At 45.8% G+C, this 25,763-nt stretch overlaps 1 protein-coding gene across 2 annotated transcripts in view; it reads right to left on the bottom strand.

Annotated features, from left to right (window-relative positions):
• Window positions 1–24,355, bottom strand: part of uchl5 (ubiquitin carboxyl-terminal hydrolase L5) — a 51,468-nt gene extending 27,113 nt beyond the window's left edge. For both annotated transcript variants that reach the window (XM_072511491.1, XM_072511492.1), the window contains exons 1-4: window positions 24,208–24,355; window positions 22,350–22,413; window positions 4,713–4,818; window positions 403–528 (exon numbers count right to left, since the gene is read on the bottom strand). In XM_072511491.1, coding sequence (XP_072367592.1) covers window positions 403–528; window positions 4,713–4,818; window positions 22,350–22,413; window positions 24,208–24,283 — 372 coding nt within the window. In that variant the 5' untranslated portion in view covers window positions 24,284–24,355. The remainder of the gene's footprint in view (window positions 1–402; window positions 529–4,712; window positions 4,819–22,349; window positions 22,414–24,207) is intronic.
• Window positions 24,356–25,763: the final 1,408 nt, after the last annotated feature.

The following is a 25,763-nucleotide window of genomic DNA, read 5'->3' as shown; positions in this document are numbered from 1 at the left end:
TGCAGTCATCCAGTGTCGCAACTAAGAAACGGAACTTGCTGTGCGGGAACTACAGCTGTGAATCTACATCCAATGGTTCTAAAATGCATAACTTCCAAAAGATCTGAGAGAAACAACTGCGTCATGAGATCTGGTTTAAGAGCCAATATGAAGATGAAAATGTCCCTTTTTGCGAGGTCATATAATTTATATATATATTTTTATTTTTTTTTAAATCTGCAGTACACACGTTACCAGCTCAGATTAGCTTTACTGCAAAGTTTCTCATCTAAAAGAAAAAAGGTTGCATTTTTAATCTGAAGTGTAGTAATATTTTAGCATACAATTACAGAAGAAATGCACCTGTTACTTTGGTACATCAGTCCACATGTAAGGAAATAAGCAATGTCAGGTTATACTTACAGCCGCATCAAAGCTTTGTGAAAATTCTTTAAATTCTCCAAGAGTTTCCCCTAGTTCTATATCTGGATGGACACAGTTCAGCAACACACTAATAATGGCTTGGGTGGCACAGGCATTATTGATTACCTCAAGAGAAAGAGGAATAATGGAAAAGTCAGACAATGAGGAGATACCTTCCTACATTTGCATCAAAATGAATTTTTTACCAAATGGAATAAAAATACAAAAAATATTGTATTCGTATCGACGCAAATACTTGGGTAAGGAAAAGGAGAAAAAAAAAACCATATCAGCCAGGGTAGTCCATTCTTGATTATCCAGAAACGTATAAAGTACTCACAGCACAGAAACAGGTCATTTGGCGTAACAGCTCTATGCCAGTGTTTATGCTCCACATAAACCTCCTCCTCCGCTAACCCTACTACATCTAAACTCATCAACACATCCTTCAATGGATTTCTCCATCGTACGAATCTAACATACTCTGAAACGTATTGATGCTATTTGCCTCAACTCATGGTGATGGGCAAAGAAGCTTCTCCTGAATTCCTTATTAGATTTATTAGAGGATTCACCCGAGGAAGGAGCTGTGCTCCGAAAGCTAGTGATTCCAAATAAACCTGCTGGACTTTAACTTGGTGTTGTAAGACTTCTTACTGTGCCCAACCCAGTCCAATGCCGGCATCTCCACATCAGATTTATTAGAGACCATCTTATATTTGTAGGGCCCAGTTCTGGTTTTGCCCGCAGGTGGAATTATTTTCCTACACATATACCCAAACCGAACTATTTCACAATCTTAAAAAGATTTTTGCTGGCAAGTACATGTCTAGAATCATAGAATTTACAGTGCAGAAGGAGGCCCTTTGGCCCATCGAGTCTGCACCAGCCCTTGGAAAGAGCACCTCACTTAAGCATATTCCATCCCTGTAACCCAGTCACCCCACCTAACATTTTTTGGACAATGTCATGGCTATTCCACCTAACCTGCACATCTTTGGACTGTGGGAGGAATCCAGAGCACCCGGAGGAAACCCACGCAGACACGGGGAGAATGTGCAGACTCCACACAGACAGTGACCGAAGCCGGGAATCGAATCAGAAGACATAGGAGCAGAATTAGGCCACTCGGCCCATCAAATCTGCTCCGCCATTCAATCATGGCTGATATTTTTCTCATCTCCATTGTCCTGCCTTCTCCCCATAACCCCTGAACCCCTTATTGATCAAAAACCTATCTATCTGTTTTAAAGAACCAGGAACCCTGGAGCTGTGAAGCAACTGTGCTAACCACAGTGCTGCCCTAGAGAAAATAAGGCTCAGCTATTAATAATAATAATCTTTATTAGTGTCACAAGTAGGTTTACATTAACACTATAAAACAAAGTTACTGCGAACATCCACTGGTCACCACATTCCGGCGCCTGTTCGGGTACACTGAGGGAGAATTCAGAATGTCCAATTCACCTATCCGCACGTCTTTCAGGACTTGTGGGAGGAAACCGGAGCACCCAGAGGAAACCCACGCAGACACGGGGAGAACGTGACAGTGACCCCAAGCTGTGAACCGACGCGGGTCCCTGGCGCTGTGAAGCAGCAGTGCTAATCACTGTGCTACTGTGCCGCCCTCATTATTACATCCTCAGTCAAACAAACTGATGCCTGTGCTCTCATTCGCGAAAGTATTCCTATGTAGGCATAGTAAAACTACAGATACAGATCCTTTATCAGTCACAACAACTGCAATTTCTATTCTACGGTGTCAGACATCCATCAGAGATCAGAATTCATCTAATCTTATGCATCAGTGAAATGTGCAATCCTTTCTTACAAAATTATTTGGTTTATATTCACAACTTAAAGCAAAAATCAGCAGAAAACGTCAAAAGAAAAGGTCCTACAACCTGTCAAAATTTGATTGCTCTGAATTAATATTTTGGTGACAAGATTGTACTGTTGAGCAATCTTAACTCAATAGCACACAGCCTGCGTTGTGTTACTAGATGCCATGGGTACTAAACTCTGTATGGTACCCATAAAAACTGTTAGGCATCATCCAGCGGCATTACTTTAAACTATTCATATGTGTAGAAAAGAAAATTACATGTAAAGACAATCCCTCACTCTATAGAAAGGGAAAATGATGATTGTGTTAATATTTACATTAAAGCAACACAATATAAAAGAGAAGGGCTCATATCCAATATCCCATTGTTTGGTGTTCCTGGTCTCATGCTACTGGGGGAGAAACCACAACAAAGATTTGGGATCTTCCCACATTGGAGGGAAAATTGGAGATTAATCTCCAAGCAAAAGTCCATGTGGAAATCCTACATATTCATCTAAAATGGCACTGGTGGACAATTAATTGACTACCTAGTGAGAAAAAGTCTAAATAAATTATACATAATTTAGAACTCTCAGTGAACCAGTAGCCAAGCAACTGATATGCAGTTTTCATAGAAAAATGCGCAAGACGTCAGAATATGATACTCAAAACACTGGCAAAAATCTCACAATCCAATAAAAGGGGCTGGTTTAGCTGGCTTGCAATGCAGAACAATGCCAGCAGCGCGGGTTCAATTCCCGTATCAGCCTCCCCGAACAGGCGCCGGAATGTGGCGACTCAGGGCTTTTCACAGTAACTTCATTGAAGCCTACTTGTGACAATAAGCGATTATTATTATTAAAAGTGTACTTATTTGATTTATTATACCACCATAAACTCGTGGAAATCAGTAAAAGCCATAAAGATCAACCTTTTATGCAGACATCAGTTTTGCCAATCTCTATTCTCAAAGGAGGCAGGAAGTCTACCATTTCCTGCCTGCACGTATGCACTCAGTAACATCTGACGGTACTCACCTGTTCACATAGGCTTGGGAATAAACAAAAGTTTTCTGTCAAATACTCACGTGGACACAACTACACCACTTCAGCCTTAGCACCAAGCTACTTTTTCTTTGCGCACTATGGATACTTCAAAATCAAGGGCATAGATTTGGAGCTCCAGCATCACCGGGAACAGCTGGAAAGTTGCCAAACATCAGGCTGTATGATTTTTTTTCTCTATCCAATTATAGTACTGGGGACATACAATGAAAATTAAAACCTCAGCTTCATTCATGGGAGTTTCTGACTTTTGCAGTAAGGATTTCATGAACTGCCAACTGAAGAATAAGCCTTCATTCAGGACTATGAAATGAAGCAGGACAAGAGGACCCTCAGAGATTGCATACATTCTATTTTTGGCTTATTCCTATATCTATGTGAACATGCGAGTACCTTCAGCTGTTGCAGAGTGCATACGTATAGCCCAGAAAACAACAGACTACTCGGAGCCTACACAAACAGCCCAGACAAGTACTTCAATCGGTATGTTTTTGGACAAATAGTGGACAGGTCGGCATTAAACGAAAGTGAGATTAATCATGCAGCGAAAGCATAGTGAAGAACCAACGCTTTCCATATGGGCAATCAGCATTTCTAGCTCTCGCTTTCACTGACGGCCAGAAAACTATAGGGATAAAAGCCTATTGCCATGGATATTATCCAATCATCAGGGAAAATGGCAGAAAACCATCAATCCATTTTCCATTGAGATGTCAGTATTCTATGCTATTTATTCCCAGTTTCATGCTCGCTGACTGACCACTGGCTCCCAACTAAGTGTGACTTTGATTTAAAAATTCTCATCCTTGTTTTCAAATCCCATCACATCCTTGTCCCCACCTCCCACTTCTGTAGCCTTCACCAACCGTACAAAATATCTCCATTCCTCCAATTCTGGCCTCTTAAGCATCCAGATTCAGATTTGCCTTCAGCCACTTAGGTCCTAGGCTCTGGAATTCCCTCTGCCTCTCATTGCTCCTTTAAGATGACCAAGCTTTTTATCATTCGCCCTAACACCTCAAGTGATTCAATGCCAAATATTGCTTGATAACCCTCCTATAAAGCATTATAAGATATTGCATTACATTAAAAGCAAAATGAAAGTTGTCCTTGCTGTTGAGAGGATGCTCATTCAGATTATTTTTACAAAGCTAAACCCGCTCATCACTGGTATCTGCGGGAGCAATGAATTCAATCCAGCCACACGCTTTATTGTGTAAATTAATTTTCCTTTCAGCCTCTACAAGTTTTCCTCAAATTCTTTTGTCCCTCGTGAAGCTCCTTTATTCCCAGTAATTGAAAATGCCATTGCAAAATACTTCTGGTTTCCTGTTTTAGGAATGAATTTATAGCATTTTCCACCTAAATTGTAATTGTCTTTTGTTTCAGACTTATTAATATCTGTTTTTCAGGCTTACCTGTTTCGCAAAGAAGATCTTCTCAAGTCTTGAATCTTGGACAATGGACCCTGCTGGTTCTTCTCCTGGCTGCCACTTGAATAGGAATATTAGGCCATGAACTGGTCTAGAAAGAAAGAGGACTACTGAAGCTACCACAGTTAGTTTTGTAGATCTTCATTACATGACCCGCCATTACATACACTAATAGAAAATATGCACCTATCTACCTCTGTTACAACATTGTTGTGAACACTACGATCATACACAATGGTTATTTGTGGATTGTCTACTAGATTGAACAAATTATTGTTTGAGGACAATGAAATTGTTTGAGGACTTTGTAATATCTAATATCTGAAAAATGCAAGCTCCTTTTACTAGTAGAAGCATGTTTGAAGAATTGAAGCGAATACCAGGACTGAGCAGCAAGACATATAATTTTAATTTCTGTAACTCTTTAGCACCGGTAAATTGATAAAGTACTACTTTCCTCTCCATTAAAACTTTGAGAATCTGAATGCATTTCTGTCCCATCATCTTAAACGTTGAATCAAGACAAACAGTGGGCGAGATTCTCTGGCCTCCCCATGGCACGTTTCTTGGTCCACCGCTGGCTAGTGGCGGGATCTTCTGGTCCCAACATGGTGAGCGAGATTTCCCATTGAATCCGCCAGATGTTGCCGCAAAACTTGCGGCGAGGATGCGCCACCGGCATGAACGTCCGGAAGACTTTGCCCAGTATGCTTCCTATTTAAGTCCTATACTGTTGTAACACGTCATTTTTAAGTACCATTTGGCATCACATAGTAATTCTCATACACAGGCATTTGTAGAAGTTATTTTTGTCATAAGGTTTTTGTAGACTGAGTTCAAAAGATTGGATCTTTCTATTGTTTCATACACAAATCACATTTTTGTCAGCTACTTTCAAAATATTCAACTGTTTCAAAAATGGGTACTCCGGTCCTTAAATAATATCTGTGACCTTTCAGATTTCTCCCCCATCACTGAACAGGGTTGACAAATTGGATGTCTTGAAATGTTTATTTAAGATCTATTTTTAACAATTGACAATAAAGACAGCACAAGCCAGTTATACATCATGACTTCCTGCATCACTGTTGTATCCAATTTAAGGTGACAACACTAAGCTGCATTTTATAAGTTTAAATTACTATATGTGATTAAGAACATTGGTGAATTCGGAGAGCTATAGCCCTCTGCTGGCTGAGCCACTTCTTTCAGGAATGATAAAGGTAAGCTCTGGGAATGGAATAAAGTCAAGCCCAGGAATTCGAGCATATAACGGGTGGGATTCTCCAGTTCCCCAGCTGCGTGTTTCTCAGCAGCACGCCGCTTGCTGGTGGCGAAAATCTGATGTGCTTCCTAGAATGTGCACCTCTTATGTTTAAGATCCTAAGTTTTAGAAGATTTTCCTATCTAGTCTGAATTGCTTGCCTTTCCTGGAAGCCATTTTCCACCATTCAAGCAGGTGGGTGCAGTCAGAAATTATAGTGCAAGATGTCACTGGCTGCGGCAAGGCAAACCCAAGCTGGAGCCCACAACAGGGTGCCGCTGGTCAGGCTCAAGACCCGGCCGCCCACCAGGCCGAGGAGTGGGCCAGGAGACAGCGGAGAAGGCAACCTCGGGTGTACAGGACTTGTGTCTACAATGTGGTGTCGGACACCATATGCTGCCGAAGACTTTGCCTCACCAGGGAGACAGTGCTGCATTGTGCCACGTCCTCGCAGACCTGGCACCACATGGAGAACACCCGCTCCCACTGGCCTTGAAGGTCACGGCAAACCTGATCTTTTTCGCCACCGTGTCATTCCAGGGCTCGAGCGGGGACTAGTGCGGCATTTCACAATCATCAGCCCATAAATGCACCCGGGAGGTCATGGATGCGCTGCATGCCCGTGTATTCCACTACATTGGAAGCACGGTAGCACAGTGGTTCGTACAGTTACTTCACAGTTCCAGGGTCCCAGGTTTGATTCCCGGCTTGGGTCACAGTCTGTGCGGAGTCTGCACGTTCTCCCCGTGTCTGCGTGGGATTCCTCTGGGTGCTCCAGTTTCCTCCCACAGTCCAAAGATGTGCGGGTTAGGTGGATTGGCCATAATAAATTGCCCTTAAGTGTCCAAAAGGGTTGGGTGGTGTTACTGGGTTACGGAGATAGGGTGGAGGCGTGGCCTTAAGTGGGGTGCTCTTTCCGGGGGCTGGTGCAGACTTGATGGGCCAGATGGCTTCCTTCTGCACTGTAAATTCTATGATTCACTTTGACCTGGACCAGGCTGACCAAGATGACCAGGCTGCAGGATTTGCCATCATCGCCAGGATGCCTCGGGACCAAGGGGCATGTCGCCATGAGAGTACCATGGCATCAAGACATGCCCTTCATCAATCGGAAGAGGTTCCACTCCCTGGATGTACTAATAGTGTGCGACCACTGCCTCAACATCATGCACGGCTGTGGACGCTACCAAGGGGGGTGCATGATAGCTACACCCTGGGACACTCGAAGATCCTAGAGGTCTTCAAGAACCACCCAGGCTGATGGATTGGCTCGTGGGGGTACATGGGTTACTGGCTGTGGTCATGGCTGATGACGGTAGTGTGGAGGCCTCAGACTGAGACAAAGTCCCATTATAAAGAGGCCCACGCGGCCACCCGGACTGTCATGAGTGGTGCACAGGATTACTAAATATGCAATTTTACTGCCTCAGCCGCACTGGCGGTGCTCTGCAGAACACCCCTCAGAGGGTCGCACACATTGCTACGGTCTGCTGTGTCCTCCACAACCTGGCACAGCAGCAGGGTGACATTCTGGAGGAAGAGGAACATGCAGCTTCCTCTGAGGAGGCAGACAGGCAGTAGCAAAGGCCCAACATGCCCCCCCCGAGAATATGTTTTTCCCCACCCTTCTTTCCGGCTCCCAGAAAACCCCTTTCCACCCTCTTTCCCCGCTCCCAGAACCATCTCCTGCACCTAAAGGTTTTTGGACTCCTCCAATCGGCCTTGCAGTTGCTGGAACGTCGCTGATACCCCCTCAGGAATTTCCCGGCTCGGCCGTTGCATCTCCAGCAGCTCAGGGAGAATCTTTTCCAGAGGCCCGGCATCTGGCTGGGGGCCAACTATGTCCTGGGGTCCAGCAGACCTCCAGCTGCCCCATCTCTTGAAATTTCCTGCCTCCTCCTGATGTGCACCAGCAGCTGTGTGGTGCTCACCAGATAGTGACCCAGTAGCCAAGGGAGGGAGAGAGAGAGAGAGAGAGAGAGAGAGAGAGAGAGAGAGAGAGAGAGAGAAAGAGAAAGAGGCCCTTTGGCCCATCGTGTTCCCGCCGACCCATCAAGTACCTAACTATTCTAATCCTATTTTCCAGCACTTGGCCCGTAACCTTGTATGCAATGGCATCTCAAGTGCTGATCAAAATACTTCTTAAATGTTGAGGGTTTCTGGCTCCACCACCTTTTCAGTCAGTGAGTTTCACATTCCAACCACCCTTTGGGTGAAAAAGTTTTTCCTCACATCTCCTGCCCATTACCTTAAATTTATGCCCCCTGGTTATTGACCCCTCCACTAAGGGGAAAAGGGACCTTCCTGTCCACCCCATCAATGCCGTCATAATATTATACATCTCAATCATGTCTCCCAAAGCCTTCTCTGCTCTAGGGAAAACAATGCCAGCCTATCCAGTCTCTCTCTTCATAGCTGAAATGATCCAGCCCTGGCAACATCCTGGTGAATCTCCTCTGCACCCTCTTCAGTGCAATCACTTCTTTTCTAAAGTGTGGGTGACCAAAACTGCACACAGCACTCCAGCTGGGGCCTAACCAGTGTTTTATACAGCTCCAGCTTGCTTTGATATTCACTGCCTCGATTAATAAAGACAAGAATCCCATAGGCCTTCTTTACCACCTTATCAACCTGCCCGGTCTTCAGAGATCTGTGGACATGCACACCAAGGTCCTTTTGATCCTCAGCACTTCCTAGGGTCCGACCATTCATTGTATATTACCTTGCTTTGTTAGTACTCACAAAATGCATTACCTCACACTTTTCATGGTTAAATTTTATTTGCCAGTCTTTTGCCCATCGAACCAGCCCGTTTATATTGTTCTGTAATCTAAGGCCTCACTCCTCATTATTTACCACATCATCGATTTTTGTGGCATCTGCAAACTTACTTATCATATCTCCTATATTCACATCCAGATCATTAATGTACACAACAAACTAAAAGGGACCCAGCACCGATCACCACTGGAAACAGGCTTCCAGTCACCAAAACAACCTTCAACAATCACCCTCTGCCTCGCACCATTAAGTTAGTTTTGTATTCAGTTTGCGAAATTGTTCTGGATCCCATGGGCTCTTACCGTCTTCATCTGCCTCTCATGTGGGACCTTGTCAAAAGCCTTATTAGAGTCCATGAAGATTATATCAACCACATTACCCTCATCTACACACCTAATCACCTCCTCAAAAAATTTAATCCACCGACCAGGGCGAGCAGATTGCCTCACTCGAGGCAGCAAGGTTGGTACAACCCAGAAAGCACACAAGAAGAAAGTCAACGATCAGGAGACTAGGTCCCACTGGCAGAACAGAGAATTGTCGGGCTACCAGAGGGCAGGAACCCAAAAGAATACGTTGCGAGGATGCTCGGGAAACAGGTCAGAGAGGAGGACTTTGCCAAACCCTCAAAGGTAGACCGGGCCCACAGGTCATTCCATCAAAGGCCCACGCCAGGAGAGCCGCCATGGGCAATAAATCGCAAAACTGCCAAGTTTCAAGATAGAGTGGGCGCTCAACAGGGCGAGAAGCATGCGGTTGTGTAGGTGTGAATGACAAACAATCCCCATCTACTAAGACATTGGAGCTGACATGGCCAAGCAGCGAGCAGAGTTTAACGAGGCCAAAGCTGCTATATTTAAAAGTAAGGTGCAGTTTAGAATGTTGTTGGAGCGACTATGGGTCACGTTCAACAGTACAGAACATTACTTTAGTACTCTGGAGGAAGCAACCAAGTTCATCCAAAAGAACGGGTTCTGAAGGGAATAAGGGACAATCAGGAGCTTTGTTTTTAAATTGAGAGTACGCAATTATTTTTTTCCAATTAAGGGCCAATTTAACATGCAGTTGTTAATATGGCTGTTATAGCCAACCACTCGGGAGGTCACTGTTAATATGCCTCAGGTTTATGCATGTTTCTTGCGTGTTCTTACCTTTTTTGTCCTGTTATAAATACAAACAAAAATCAATAATTTTTTTTCAAATTAAATTTGTAAGACATGATCTCCCTTTGACAAAACCATACTGACGGTCCTTGATTAATTATTGCCTCTCCAAGTGGAGATTAATTCTGTTCCTCAGAAGTTTTTCCAGTAGATTCCCTACCACTGAAGCCAGACTCACTGGCTATCCTGGTTCGTCCCTATTTCCCTTCTTGAATAATGGCACCACATAAGCTGTCCTCAGGCACCTTTCCTGTGGCCAGAGATTTGAAATTTTTTGTCAGAGCCACTGCAATCTCCTCCCTTAGTTCCCACAGCATCCTGGGATGCATCTCATCTGGCCACGCGGATTTATCCATTTATAGGACAGTTAAAACTGTTAATACCTTCGCCCTCTCAATGTTAAGTCCTTCAAGTAAATCATAATGCGCCGCCCTGATTTCTATACCTCCATCATCATTCCCCTTAGTGAATACAGATGCAAAGTACTCATTTAAAATCTCACCTCGATCTTCCGGTTCCACGCATATATTGCCACGTTGGTCCCTAATGGGCCCTACTCTCTCTTTGGTCAACTTCCTGCCCATAATATATGGGATAGAACACCTTTGGAAATTCCCTTATTTTACCCACCAGTGCTTTTTCATGCCCCCTGTTGCTAACTTTGGTTGGTTCTTAATTTGTTGCCCGTTGTATCTTTACTTAATTTGCTGTTTCTATAACCTTTGCTCTAGAGTCGCCAGCTATCTTTACGATACCATCACGAGGTTCAAGTTCAAGTAATGATCAATAACTCAACACACCAATTAGTAAGATTCAAATCAAAACACATTTATTATACAGTAAATCACTACTCATGCATAAACTCTACTTTCTAGACTATTCTCTATCACTAAAAGGCCTATACTTAGCTTTGGACTGGCCCACCAGGTCAGGGGAACAAATGGCCTTTCGTTCGATCGGAGTCTGCAGGATTCAAAAGCTGGTATGGACTGGTAGCTAGGAGCGCCTGTCTCGTAGCGTGCGTTGACTGGAGACTTACTTGGTTGATGCGGCAGCTTAGGCAGTTCACTCTCAAGGGTTGATTCGAGTTGCTGAGTGACCCTGCCAAGAAGAACAAATTGAACTTGGGGACTCTATTTTATAGCCCCCAGGGGCTTCACGCCCCTTTGGGCATACCCCGTATCTGGTTCCAAGTGATTGGACTACGTTCCGATCATTTGGATCGATTTCTCCAATACTGGAGTTGTTCCCTGATCGCTGGGCGGTCCCTAAGCGTCCGTTGGCCTTCCTTTGTCTTGGCTCCTGCTGGAGCCAAGGAGTCTGGCTTGGCCTTAATCACTTTACATGTTTCGATTGTTCCCGTGGATCGCTCATTAGTATGCAGATGGCTGTGAGTTTCAGTGCTGTCTGGGCTTTTGCAAGTTCTAATACACAGGATTTCTGCACTTGATAGTTTTTGCCTGTGTTGGCTGAATTTCCCTGTAGACTTTGCGGACCTCCATTTTAAGTCAGGAAGTGGCCAACACAGGTGGCTACACTCCCTCCTTGTGATCCCTAACGCGAAGCGTGAAGGATCACATAACTGCGTTGTCTTCACTTCCTGACCCAGCGAGCACTCTTCCATGGCCTCTACACTGACCATAACTATGTATGAAAATTTTTAACTAACAATTCTAAGTGGCGCTATGTCACAACAGGGACATGCATTACAACAGAACAAAGAAACGGTACCTCTAACTATCCTCAATAAACTATCCTCACTCAAACAATCAAAAAGAATCAACAACACTTTAAATGTACAAATAGCAGCAACACAAGTTTGTCTGGTTTGGCAGTCAAGCACAGAGGTTTACATGCTTTATTGAACAAAATGACGCCGAAGGAATGTCCTTTATTGTAGACCGAAAATAGGGGATTCATCCTGTATACCAGGGTGCTAAATCGGTAGGCTCTCCTTCGCCATTTTCTCATGCAGATAGTCTGCACGATGCTGCAGAATATTGCCAATACTAGGAGGGATTCAATTACGTATGATAGTGAATACCAGGTTATAAACGTATCACACCATGATGGTATGTTACTTGTCACTGGGCTCTGGCTGCTATGGGGAAGTGAATCATTGACGGCCGGGGGTTTGGAGTCAGGGGGTTCGCATTCGCGCGGAACCGGATACAAATTACAATAACGACAGAAAACACGTATGACGTCTTCATTGTTGTCTTCTTTTCCTTTCTTGTCTTCCTCGCGAGTTCCTGAGGTTCCAGAGTTCTATGGACACAAGCATAGCATCTGTTACTATCTTGTGTAATATCTTGAATGTTAGCATGTCTGTCTTTTAGTGCCAATTTACCTTTATAATTGGTCACCATGTGTGACTCCCTCATTTAAAAAAAAACGAAAATTTGGACAAGACATCTAAGAACATACTGCCGTACTGCGAGCCATCTCGCAGCCCGTGTCATTTACCATCCTAGTGTTTGAGGATGTAAATAGCAGAGGGAAGCAACCATAGGTTGCCAAAAGCAAACAAAAAGAATTTTGAAATGAGCCACAAATGGGGTGCGTACAGGCCGCGGCGGGTAAGAATGTGGTTGTCGTGGGGGCTGCCTCTCGTGATTACCTTCAAATCAGGAGAGTAGTTATGATTGTTGTCTGCCGACAGACTAGTTCCTCTGCTATTGTCTGGGACAAACTTGCACCTATAACAGCCGGGGGGCGTTAAAGGAGTGGTGACGTAGGGTCGTGAAAACTTTCGAGTTTACACACAACACTTAACGATAACATTAACGAACAAACATGCTGCACGTTTCATCAGAAAGGACATCGTAAATCACATTTGGACTGGGGTGTAACTAGCATATGGAGGCAGTGTAGTGTGGCCGAAGAAGAGAGAAAGGAGGAGTGAAACAAAAATGAAGTGGCCTTGCTGAGGTGTCCCTGCCAGGAGAAGTGGTGGGTAAGCGCTCACAGTTTGCATGGGGCAGCTGGGACCTTGTAGCTGCAGTGGGTGGTGTTCTCTTTCATATCTGGGGGCTAGTCTAGCTGGTGGGGGTCTCCTGCAATCTCGGGCGAAGTGTCCTGACTGCCAACAGTTGTAACATGACCCCTGGGGCACATAAGGTGGAGCAGGCTCTCTGGTGCATTGTTCCCTTGGGTATGGTTCCCTGGGTGGAGGGTCGGGGCTGTTGGTGTCTTTGCTGGTTCGGGGGCATTTGTGGGCTGATTCCGTTGCTGTTTCAGGGGGGGGCTTCACATTCTCGTGCGTAATGTCCTAATTGTCCACAATTGTAACATTCTTGAGCTTTGGGCTGGGGTTGGCTGTTCCTGCCCTCATTTACCTATGCGGGGTTCTGGTGTGCTTTAACTGGGTTCATTTCTACCTGCACTTCATCGGGTGCTGTAAATGCGGTTTTGTTTTGGACAGATTGCTCTCAGGTGCGGGACAATCTTTTTAAAGCCCACTTTTCGTTTGTGCGCCTCTTCCGAGGGGTCATAATTGGTACAGGCTTTTTGTACTGCCTCTGTGGCATGGGAGATAAGGGTGCGGGTCCATTTGACCATGTTGCCTTGGGACAAATGGGCGCGGTCTAAATTGCCGAAAACGGCTGTGAAATGGATCAACAGGCGTCCAGCAAACGCTGTGGGGTGTTCTGTCTTTTTCTGCCTGCACTTATTCAGGCCTTCTACTGGGTCACCTGTTGTAACCGATCGCGTCTAGGATCGCTGTGTGCATCTCTGCAAGGGTGCCTCCTCCTACATTCTGTGGGTCGGGAGGGGCTGCTACAACCGAAGGGTCTAAACTCAAAACTGTGAGCTTCACTTGCTCACGCTCATCCAGGCCGTACATGGTTGCCTGCTGCTTCACTCTAGCAAAGAAGTGGTGGGGGTCTGAGGTGGGGAGGAACGGTGTGATCTTTTCGCACTCGTCCCGTAATTGGGTCACGGTTAGTGGGGTGGTGTACAGGAATTCTGCTTCTCCTTCCGATGTGACTGTGCGGTGGGTGGTTACTGGATTCATGGGTGCCTGATCTATCTACTCTGTGGGGGATTGGGGTGCTTTTCTCTTTTGGGGCTTTCCTTGCGCACATGTTCCCTGAACATACCTATGCACAGTTTTGTTTATTCTTGCCAATCAGGGCCGTCTTCCTCGTCTAATTGGGATCCAAAGGTGCTCTGAAACCCATTTTGCACTGAAAGCAAAGACTGCAGTTCTGCAATCTGCTTCCTGCATTTCGCATGATCTAATGAGCTTTGTCTGTGCTCCGTGGTAGCAGCATGGAGTGCTCTTAAATCGCTGACTGCCTTTGCAATGCCTCTACCTGTTTCTGTCTCTTCTCTTACCAGGACTGCATGTTGCGTGTCCTGATAGGCCTTCTCATATTGAGTTTGGAAGCTACTCAGATGCGCTAGACAAGACTGGTGTGCCCACTTGGCATCATCCACCTCTCCGTCCTTTGCTGCCAACTTCCTTCTTAAATCTATATTCTCTCTCTCGTTCTCACTAACATCGACCTTGCTCATTCGATGTCTCTCTTCTATCTCTTTGTGGAGCGTCCGAGCGACCTCCTCTGTGCCTCGCAATTGTGCCAGACAGGACACGATTGCCATCGGCTTGCGAGCTTTCCCCAAGCTTTTCTTATGGATCTCTGACAGGTTCTCCCACCAAGAATGTCCTATACTCCCGGGTCCTGTTTCCTCATTATCACAGAATTAACTCCAAAGGGGCCATCCTTTCCCTTTGAGATATTTTCTGATCTCTTCTTCCCAAACGGGACACTGTCCTACTCTGCTGCTGGTCACTGCGACCTCGAATTCCTGGGGGTTCATAAGGCGTTCCATTGCCTTCAATGCCATTTTCCCTATCTGAATGCTCTTTTAAAATTTGGAACAAGGGGTGCTAAGGCGGTGCTGTAATCACGGGTACGCCGTTCGCTAGTTTCCGGAATACAAACACCCGACAGTTTTTCGCAACAAAAATCTATCAGTTTTACCTTATAGCCCTGTTAGTTACGCATGCATTAACACGCTTCCGAATTATGAGGATTGATCAGAACTGCTTGAACACTTGTGGTTTTTCTGTTCCCAATTGGATTCTAATTCAAATTTTGGGTTCTCCCGGAGTGGTTAGGCCACTTCTAAGTCGGGTCCCACCAGAGTTGCCACTAAATGTTGCTAAGTTTGGTTGGCTCTTAATTCGTTGCCCGTTGTATCTTTACTTAATTTGCTCTATTTCTATAACCTTTGCTCTAGAGTCACCAAGTATCTTTATGATACCGCCACAAGGTTCAAATTCAAGTACTGATCAATAACTCAACACACCAATTAGTAAGATTCAAATCAAAACACATTTATTATACACAGTAAATCACTACTCATGCATAAACTCTACTTTCTAGACTATTCTCTATCACTAAAAGGCCTATACTTAGCTTCGGAATTGGCCCACCAGGTCAGGGGAACAAATGGCCTTTCGTTCGATCTGAGTCTGCAGGATTCAAAAGCTGGTATGGACTGGTAGCTAGGAGCGCCTGTCTCGTAGCGTGCGTTGACTGGAGACTTACTTGGTTGATGCGGTAGCTTAGGCAGTTCACTCTGAAGGGTTGATTCGAGTTGCTGAGTGACCTTGCCAAGAAGAATGAATTGAACTTGGGGACTTTATTTTATAGCCCCCAGGGGCTTCACGCCCCTTTGGGCGGACATCATATCTGGTTCCAAGTGATTGGACTACATTTCGATCCAAGTGATTGGACTACGTTCCGATCACTTGGATCAATTTCTACAATACTGGAGTTATTCCCTGATCGCTGGGCGGTCCCTAAGCGTCCGTTGGCCTTCCTTTGTCTTGGCTCCTGCTGGCACCGAGGAGTCTGGCTTGGCCTTATTCACCTTACATGTTTCGATTGTTCCCGGGGATCGCTCATTAGTATGCAGATGGCTGTGAGTTTCAGTGCTGTCTGGGCTTTTGCAAGTTCTAATTAATACACAGGATTTCTGCACTTGCTAGTTTTTGCCTGTGTTGGCTGAATTTCCCTGTAGTCTTTGCGGATCTCCATTTTAAGTCGGGAAGTGGCCAACACAGGTGGCTACACCCCTCTTTGCTCTCCAAATGTTTTTCTTAAGTAACCCCTGCACTTTCTACATTCCTCTCGGACTTCTGCTGTTTTGAACCCTTTGTATCTGCCATAAGCCTTTTTTCCTTATCCAACTTGGAATATCCCTTGACATCCAGGGTTCTCAAGATTATTGCTCCCCCCTTCACTATCCTGGGAACATGTTGGCCTTGTACTCTCTCCATTTACTTTTTGAATGAATCCCACTGCTCTAATGTAGATTTTCCGACAAGTAGCTGCTCCCAGTTAATTTTGGACAGATCCAGGGTGGCATGGTGGCGCAGTGGTTAGCATGGCTGCCTCACGCGGCTGAGGTCCCGGGTTCGATCCCAGACCTGGGTCACTGTCCGTGTTTAGTTTGCACATTCTCCCAGTGTCTGCGGGGGTCTCACCCCCACAAACCAAAGATGTGCAGGATAGGTGGATTGGCCACACTAAATTGCTCCTTAATTGGAAAATAAAATTTAAAAAAATAATTTTGGACAGATCTTGTCTTATTTTATTAAAAGTGGGACTTCCAGTTGCGGCTATGCCGAGATAGGTCGCACGTTCGGCAGCTCCCGCCAGGAATGGACTTTTGGGCTCTTTAGAGGGGCCCCAACGGCAATTGTTCGACAGCTCCCAGTGTGAGGAGACAGTAAGGTTCCCCCGGCACTGTATGGATTGGACCAGGAGTGGAGCGGTTAAGAAAGTGATTATGGTGCAGCGGAAAGTGCGAGGGAGGAGAAGCAAGATGGCGGCGGGTGAAGACCAGGCAGCGTGGGCGCAGTGGTCACAGGAGCAGCCGGAGTTCCTCAAACGCTGCTTTGCGGAGCTGAAGGCAGAAATGCTGGCGCCAATTAAGGCGTCGATTGAGAAGCTTGTAGAGACCCAGAAGGCCCAAGGGGCGGCAAAGGCGTTCCAGGACGTGCGGCAAAAAGCCTCAGAGAATGAGGACAAGATCTTGGGCCTGGCGGTGAAGGTGGAGGCGCACGAGGCACTGCACAAGAGGTGGCAGGAAACATTTGAGGACCTGGAGAATAGGTCGAGGAGGAAGAATCTTCGGATTCTGGGTCTCCCTGAAGGAGTGGAGGGGCCCGATGTCGGGGCATATGTGGTCACGATGCTCAATTCGCTGATGGGTGCGGGAGCTTTCCCGAGGCCCATCGGGTCCTGGCAAGGAGACCAAAAACCAACAAGCCGCCAAGGGCTGTAGTGGTGAGGTTCCACCGCTTTATGGACAGAGAGTGCGTCCTGAGATGGGCCAAAAAAGAACGGAGCAGCAGGTGGGAGAACATGGAGATCTGAATCGACCAGGACTGGAGTGTGGAGGTGGCTAAGAAGAGGGCTGGTTTCAATCGGGCTAAGGCGGTTCTCCATCGGAAGGGGGTGAAGCTCGGGATGCTGCAGCCAGCGCGATTGTGGGTCACGTTCCAAAATCGGCACCACTATTTTGAGATGCCTGATGAGACGTGGAACTTTATCCAGTCTGAAAAGTTGGACTCGAACTGAGGGTTTGTCGCGGGGGGAGATGTTTGCTGTGTTTACTGCGTTTTGGGAATGTTCTTTTTGTTTTGATGCTGGGTGGGGATGGGTGCATGGATTTGATGTGGGGGCTGTGGGAGAGTGTGGGCATCGGTGTTGAAGGGGCAGGGCCCCGCGGAGGAAGAGGGCGGGTGGAGGCCCAGGGATGGGGAGTTGGGGTAAGGCCGCAAAAAGGAGCTGTGCCAGAGGGGGCGGGGCCGGCTCAGATGGAAAGCGTGGGCTTTTTCCCGCGCTAGGGATGGGGGCGGGGCCAGATGGGGGGGGGGGGGGAGAAGAGCGGAGCTGGAGATGTGCACACACTGATTGCCTAGGGGAGGTGGGGGGATTCTCACACTGGGGGGATCGATGGAATGGCGGGAGAGGCTGGGGTCAGCTGACTTACAGGAGTGTCATGGGAGGAGCAAAATGGCTAGATGAGGATCTAGCGGGGGGAACTGGGTTCCTGCTCCATTGGCCAAAGGGGAGCTGGAGGTAGGAGAGGTAGTCGGGGCGGGGGTCCGCCGCCTGGGGGACTGGAGGGTGCGGGCACGTGGCTGGACTAAAAAAGGAGATGGATAGCCGGCCCGGGGGGGGGGGGGGGGGGGGCGCCGCGGCAAGTAGCCCCCGATCCGGCTGATAACTTGCAATGCGAGAGGCCTGAACGGGCCGGTCAAGAGGGCCCGGGTATTCACGCACTCAAAGGGACTGAAGGCAGACGTGGTTATGCTCCAGGAGACGCATCTGAAGGTGGCAGATCAGATTAAGCTGAGAAAGGGATAGGTAGGGCAGGACTTTCATTCAGGGCTGGATGCGAAGAACAGAGGGGTTGCAATACTGGTGGGGAAGCAGGTGTCATTCGAGGCGCTGAATATTGTGGCGGATAATGGAGGTCGATATGTGATGGTGAGTGGTAGGTTGCAGGGGATGCGGGTGGGTCGTTTGTGCCCCGAATTGGGATGATGCCGGATTTATGAAACGCATGCTGGGTCGGATTCCGGATCTGGAGGTAGGAAGCTTGATAATGGGGGGGGGGGGGGGGGGGGGGGGGGGGGGGGGGGTCCACAAAGCCTACTCCCGGATGGATTTTTTCATCTTGAGTAGGGCGCTAATCCCGAAAGTGGAGGGAACGGAATATTCGGCCATAGCCATCTCGGATCATGCCCCGCATTGGGTGGAGCTGGAGTTGGGGGAGGAGGGACCAGTGCCCGTTGTGGCGCCTCGATGTGGGACTGTTGGCAGATGAGGTGTGCGGGTGGGTTCGGGGGTGTATTGAAAGATACTCGGAGGCCAACGACAATGGGGCGGTGCACGTGGGGGTAGTCTGGGAGGAGTTGAAGGCGGTGGTCAGGGGAGAGGGAGAGGTTGGTGGGGGGGATTTTAAGGGTGGACAGGAGCTATGCAGAGGCCCCTGAGGAGGGGCTACTTAGGGAGCGACGGAACCTCCAGATGGAATTCGACCTGATGACTACAGGGAAAGCAGAGGCACAGTGGAAGAAAGCGCAAGGGGCGGCGTATGAGTATGGGGAGAAGGCGAGTCGGATGCTGGCACATCAGCTTCGTAAGAGGGAGGCAGCGAGGGAGATTGGTGGAGTTAGGGATAGAGGGGGGAATACGGTGCGGAGTGCGGTGAGAACAAACAGGGTATTTAGGGACTTCTATGGGGATCTGTACAGGTCTGAGCCCCCGGCGGGGGAGAAGGGGATGCAACGATTCCTAGATCAGCTGAGGTACCCGAGGGTGGAAGAGGAGCAGGTGGTTGGGCTGGGGCGCCGATTGGGCTGGAGGAGCTGCTTAAAGGATTGGGGAGCATGCAGGCGGGGGGTTCTTTTGGGATTGCGTTTGGGTTAAGTTGGGTTGTTTCCCCATTTGTGTTTTCTACAGTTATATGGGGGTTATTGTATCTGGGGGAAATCCTATGTATAATTTCTGCTTGTTGTGTTTTTGTTTCTTTTTCTTGTTGGGGGGGGGGGGGGGGGGGGTTTGTTGAAAAATTTGAATAAATATATATATTTTTTTTAATGTTTATTAAAAGTAGCCCTCCCTCAATTAAGAACCTTAATTTCCCATCTATCTTTGTCCCTTTCCATAACTAATTTAAAGTCTACTGAGTTATGGTCACGGTTTCCAAAATGCTCCCTAACTGAAACTTCATCCACTTGCCCAGCTTCATTTCCTAAAACTAGATCCAGCACCAGCACCGCCCCCTCCCTTGTCGGACCTTCTACATACTGGCATAAAAAGCTCTCCTGGATGCATTTTAAGAATTCCACGCCCTCTAAGACTTTCACCCCTTGACTAACCCAGTTATTGTTGGGGAAGTTGAAATACCCTACTATTACCCAATTTTTCTTATAATTCTCAGAGTTTTGCCTACACATCTGCCCTTCTATCTCTCCCTGGCTGTTTGGGGGCCTATAATATACCCCAGAAATGTGATCGCCCTCTTTTGGTTTCTAAGTTCTACCCATATGGATTCATTTGAGGAACCTGCTAAGATATTGTCCCCAAGCACTGTCATAATGTTCTTCCTGATTAATAAGGCAATTCCTCCCCCTCTTTTACCTCCCCTTCTATCACACCTGAAACTTCTATCCCCTGGAGCCTTCGGCTGCCAATCCTGCCCTTTCAACCAAGTTTCTGTGATTCCAATAATGTTATAATTCCATGTGTTAATCAATACTCGGAATTCATCAGTCTTACCCATCAGGCTTCTTGCATTGAAATAAATGCAGATTAACCTACCAATCCTCCCATGTGCCTCATCATACCCCTATCTGCTCTGCCCCGGGTCACTGTCTGTGTGGAGTTTGCACATTCTCCCCGTGTCTGCGTGGGTCTCACCCCACAACACTGCCACCAGATATAGTGTAGCACCTCCTGCTCCGCTCGTCGAACTCTTGAATCTCGATCAATTGCATGCCATTTTAGATCTTTCCCACTATAGTAAATTTATGCTATGTTTCTACTGTCAATCACATTGACTTTTTGGGGGTAGATTTTGTTGCATATCTATTCAATTTTCATGCCTCTTGTTCTCGCCTCCACTAGTTTGCCAGCTGACTGCACTCGAGGATTTATGTACTTCCAAAGCCACATAATTTTAGCCACACATATTAATACTGGCCCTGTCTGCTTTACTGGCCTCACTGCCCTTCCCTCACTTTTTCTGAGCTTGATTGAAGTACTACACTGATTCTGCTGTTACCACTATCACCTTGGAAACAGAGCCTTATCCCCTCACCTACAATCTAAATTGGTTACTACTACCCTCAAACATAGTCTGTGCCAGAACACACATTAAGAACTGCAACAACAATTCCAGCTGTGCAATAAACTCTCCCTCGTTAAGGGGTTTTATGAGTTGCAAAATTAAAATTGAAGGTCAATGGTACAACAAATGAAAGAGCAGCCACAGGCTTGGTCATAACGACATTAATTATTTTCATAGATGGAATCCACTCCATCTCAGAAACTCTGTAACAAATATTCAAAAAACAGCAAAGCCCTCTAAGTAGGACCACTGTTTCCCCAGACATCGGTCACCTACCACCAAATGTCAAAAAGAACAGAAAAGGCATTTATACAAATTTGATGAATGTCAAAGCTCATATTAGGAACAGGTGAGGCTGAAGCAAACAGTCAAGCTTACTTTATTCATAACACTGATAATTCATTACCATTAGATTATTCAGGTTCACAATCCTGCATTCATCTAATCAAAAATGAATTTTCACAAAAACTATTCATGCTATCAAGAGTAGGAGTTGGAGAAAAGTTAAATGTTCAATTACTGACGTCAGGAAATCAATTCTGACAAGTACACCAACAATTTAATTCCTGTAGCTGGTAATGTCATACAATGACACAGCGTCATAGCACTGTGCCTTTGAAAGGGTTATCCAATTAGTCCCATTCTCCTACCCCTTCCCCACAGTCCCACACATTTTTCCACTTCCATCTTTATCCAATTATCTTTTTAAAAATTGTTGAATCTGCTTCCACCAGTCTGTCAAACAGTGCATTTCAGATCATAAAATTCAACTCTGTTGTTTTGCCAATTTCCTTAAACTTGTGTCTTCTGCTTACTGGTCTTTTTGTCACTGGGAACATTTGCTCCATTTAATCTATCAAAAATCTTCATGCGTTTGAAGATCTCTATGAACTCACCCTTTAACCTTTTGTGTTCAAAGGAGAATAAGATTCTATTTCTCCATGCAACTGAAATCCCTCGTCCATTCTAGTTCAATCTCCTCTCCATCCTTTTCAAGGCTTCCCATCCTTCCTGAGATGTGTGGTGAAATTGGCACAATGCTCCAGCTCCAATGAACCAGTACTTCAGAAGGGTTTAGCATAGCTTCCATGCTTATGTAGTCTATTCCTCTGAATAAAGTAAAGAATCCCATTTCTTTAAATCAGTCTTAACTTGTTCTGCCACCTTCACAAAGATTTGTATACATACACCACCAGGTCACTCTGTTCCTGCACCCCATTAGAATTGTACCACTTAATATCGATTGTCTCTCCTCAATCTTGCTACCAAAACACACGCTTCACTCTTCTCTATGTTAATCTGCATCTGCAATGTGTCTGCCGATTTCCTATCTGTCCATGTCTTCATGGCGTCTGTTGCTATCCTCCATGCTGTTTACCATGAATACTAGTAATACTGACCATCTCTTAACCCAATGTGTTGATTTCGTTTTTGCATGTGAAGATAAAACCAGAACTGAAAAATTACCAAGTTTTTCAACTTAATACTGCAGTTTTACAGGCTGCATTTTACTCAGAACTGGTTACTTACTTTAATTTATCAAAGTGTTCTGGTTCTAGGCTCCATATTTCTTCCACCTGAACACCTTTACACCCTGGAAAAAAAAAGTATTGAGGTTGAATGCTGGTACACTTTCAGACTACTCCGAGGTTTATTTTATGCATGCCATACTATTTGCTTCATGTTCCATGTGAAAATGATAGGCAGGAAGAGATCGACTAGTCCATCAAGACTGTTCCACATTCATGATGCCTGAACATACCTGCCCTTAATGCAAGCTTTACCAGACAGGTTCATGGAATGAGGGGATGGACCCATGAGGAGAGAACGAGTAGACTAGGCCTATATTGACTGGAGTTCAGAAGAATGAGAGATGATCTAATTAAACATGTTAAAAATCCTGAAGGCCTTGGCACGGGAGATGCTGAGAAGATTCTTCCCTCGATTGGGATATCAAAAACAGAATAAGTGGCTGGTCCTTTAGAACTAAGAGAAGGATAAACGTCTTCACTCAAAAGGTTGCAAATCTTTTGAATTTTTACCCCAAAGAGCTGTTGATGCTCAGTTGTTCGATATGTACATGTTAATAGGTACACCCATAGTGCAGTTCGGGAGGAAGTTCAAGAACTTTGTCCCAGTGACAGTGAAGGAGCATGGATAGACCTCCAATTCAGGATTGTGTGTGTGATTTCTCGTCATGGCCTGCTCTGGCATTCACCCGGTTTTTAAATGGCTGGTCTGGTCAATGGCATACTGAGGATGTTGATGGTGGGGGAGTCAGTGATGGTGATGCCATGTTGATTGGTCCCCTACTTAATGGCAATGATTGAGTGAGAAATTTGTAGGCCATGAGGTTACAAATTGTGATTGATTACAATTCTGCTGCTGCTGCCAACACATCATGGTTACCCAGTTTTGAACTGCCTAATCAATCCTGATTCTATCCCAAATAGCATAGTAATAGAGCCAAGCACCAAACAGCATGGTGGAGGGTGCATTTTGTGCGAAGGCAGGACTTTGTCTCCAAACGGACTATGCAGTGATTATTCCTACCAACACTGTCATAGGCAAATGCATCTGCGACAGGTAGGAGCAAGACCAAGGAGGTTTTCTTCTTGTTAGCTCTCAACACGTCTCGTGGATTCTTGACTTTCTGTTGCATACAGTAAAAACATAATTTGTCTATATACCAATAACTGCACTAAAAAAGTGATTCACTGCGTGAAGCACCAGAACATTTCACCAGACTAAGACACTATGTCATTACATATAGTACAGCATGTTTAACGATGCTGGCTTAATGATAAATCAACTGGCTATTTATTTATTTTTCAACTAAAAGTTTCAATCAATCAATTCATCTGGGTAACACTTAAAATTGTTTGCACTTTCAGTCAAAATATACAAAACACAAAAACTTATCAAACTTTGTCTTACTGTGGCCTTGAAGTCGCAGTGGGATATTACAATATTAAAGTCCAGTGCATCCCAGAAAAAATGTCTGCTATCTCCAAAGCTTACTGTCGAGAAAAAGATTAATATTTGGCCTACCCTGATGTGTTCCAACGCTAGCAACTGCAAAGAAGGGCAAACAAATGACAATCAAAAGAAGCAAATGACCCAGGAGGAAAGATAAAATCAGGATGCTGCTGTCACTAGATTGAATATTCAAGCGATGGCCACTTATTTTCCTCTGACAGGTTGCAATAGCAACGAGCATGAGTGGACCTCCAGCCAGCAACCAAAGCTCCTCACAGCCTGGCTGCAGCCAGTCCCAGGCTCAGGGGCTGCAGCAAGCAGGGCCAAAGGCGGCGGCTGTAGCAGCTCCGTCCTCAACGGCCCGCCACAGCAAAAGCACACGAAGAGAGGGGAAAGTTTTTGGCCGTACCGAAGCCCTTGATCAGCTCTGTAAAAACTCCGGGATCACTTTCCATCAGGCACCATTCCCCGGCGCTCCCCGCCATTTCTGCAGTAGCGTGCGCTTCTGACTGGCACAGCCGTGGAGTGCGGGAGGACCACGCACCCTTCCCGGCAGACCCCGCGCCTCGACCGGGCCGTCTGCGCATGCGCGCGCTGTTTCCCGGGCAACCGGCAGAAAGCTGTGTCTGCGGAGGGAGATGAGGTGAAGGGTGCTGGAGACCTGATGAACAACATCCCATCCAATCCCATAATTATCAACCCTCCAGGATCGAATTAAAGAGTAATCTCCTGGACATTGCTGTGAGCCACCCAGGAGATAAGGGGGGTTTACAAAAAATATGTTTAATTCTCTTTGAGCGTCATCATTAATTCCTTTTTAAAATATTGGAGATGGGAAGAGAGGGTCTGTCGAGACTTTTAGTTCATAAATATATTCAACACTGAATTGCCAAAAATACTTCGAACAATGTTGTTGCATGCTTGTTTATGTTTTGAGATAATTGATCAATCTCTTATGTAAAATGTGCAATTAAGTAAATGTCTTATCAAAAACTAATTTTATTTTGTCAATAAATCATAATTATAACAAGGAGGATTTCCTGAGTAATGAGTCTATGCAACGAAAAAATCTCTTCACAATGCTTGTTTCCAAATTTGTCAATACGATTCTTATTTTAAACAGCCATTGGCTAGGGAGGTACAGTAGCACAGTGGTTAGCACTGTTGCTTCAAAACGCCAGGGGCCCGGGTTTGATTCCCGGCTTGGGTCACTGTCTGGGCAGAGTCTGCATCTTCTTCCTGTGACTGCATGGGTTCATTCCGGGTGCTCCGGTTTCCTCCCACAAGTCCTGAAAGACATGCTTGTTAGATGAATAGGACATAGAACATCTACTGTAATCCATGTACCTATCCAATAGCTGCTTGAAGGTCCCCAATGTTTCCGACTCAACTACTTCCATAGGCAGTGCATTCCATGCCCCCACTACTCTCTGGGTAAAGAACTTACCTCTGACATCCCCCTATATCTTCCACCAGGCATTCAGTGTATCCAAACAGGCGCTGGAGTGTGATGGCAAGGGGACTTTCACAGTAACTTCATTGAAGTGTTAATGTAAGCCTACTTTTGACACTAATAAAGATAATTATTATTTTTTTTTTTAAATAATTTTTATTAAAGGTTTTCATAAAATATCAATAACAAAATGAGAAAGAAAAAAAGATCCCAACAGGGTTAAGTACAAAACACAATCTAAAAAAGCAACCCCCCAAACCCCTTCCCCCCCCCCCCGTACCTAAATAATAAATTAACATTAACACCCCGACTTAAGACAACAGGTGTATACACCCCCTCAGACCCTTCCAGTGTAAAGGATAATTATTATTAACACACGTGGTTACATAGTAAAAAATATCTTGGGGTATTTCCAACTATAGGTCCTGGACCTTTGAACGTGCTGCGGGATCCATCGGTGACATTGAATTTTGTGACCAACTACATAGTTATGTTATTTGAGTCTCGGTTCT

This window comes from Scyliorhinus torazame, chromosome 7, assembly GCF_047496885.1.
Source record: "Scyliorhinus torazame isolate Kashiwa2021f chromosome 7, sScyTor2.1, whole genome shotgun sequence".
Taxonomy (NCBI): domain Eukaryota; kingdom Metazoa; phylum Chordata; class Chondrichthyes; order Carcharhiniformes; family Scyliorhinidae; genus Scyliorhinus; species Scyliorhinus torazame.
The sequence above is the reverse complement of the archived record's forward strand: the minus strand, read 5'-3'. Positions and strand labels throughout refer to the sequence as shown.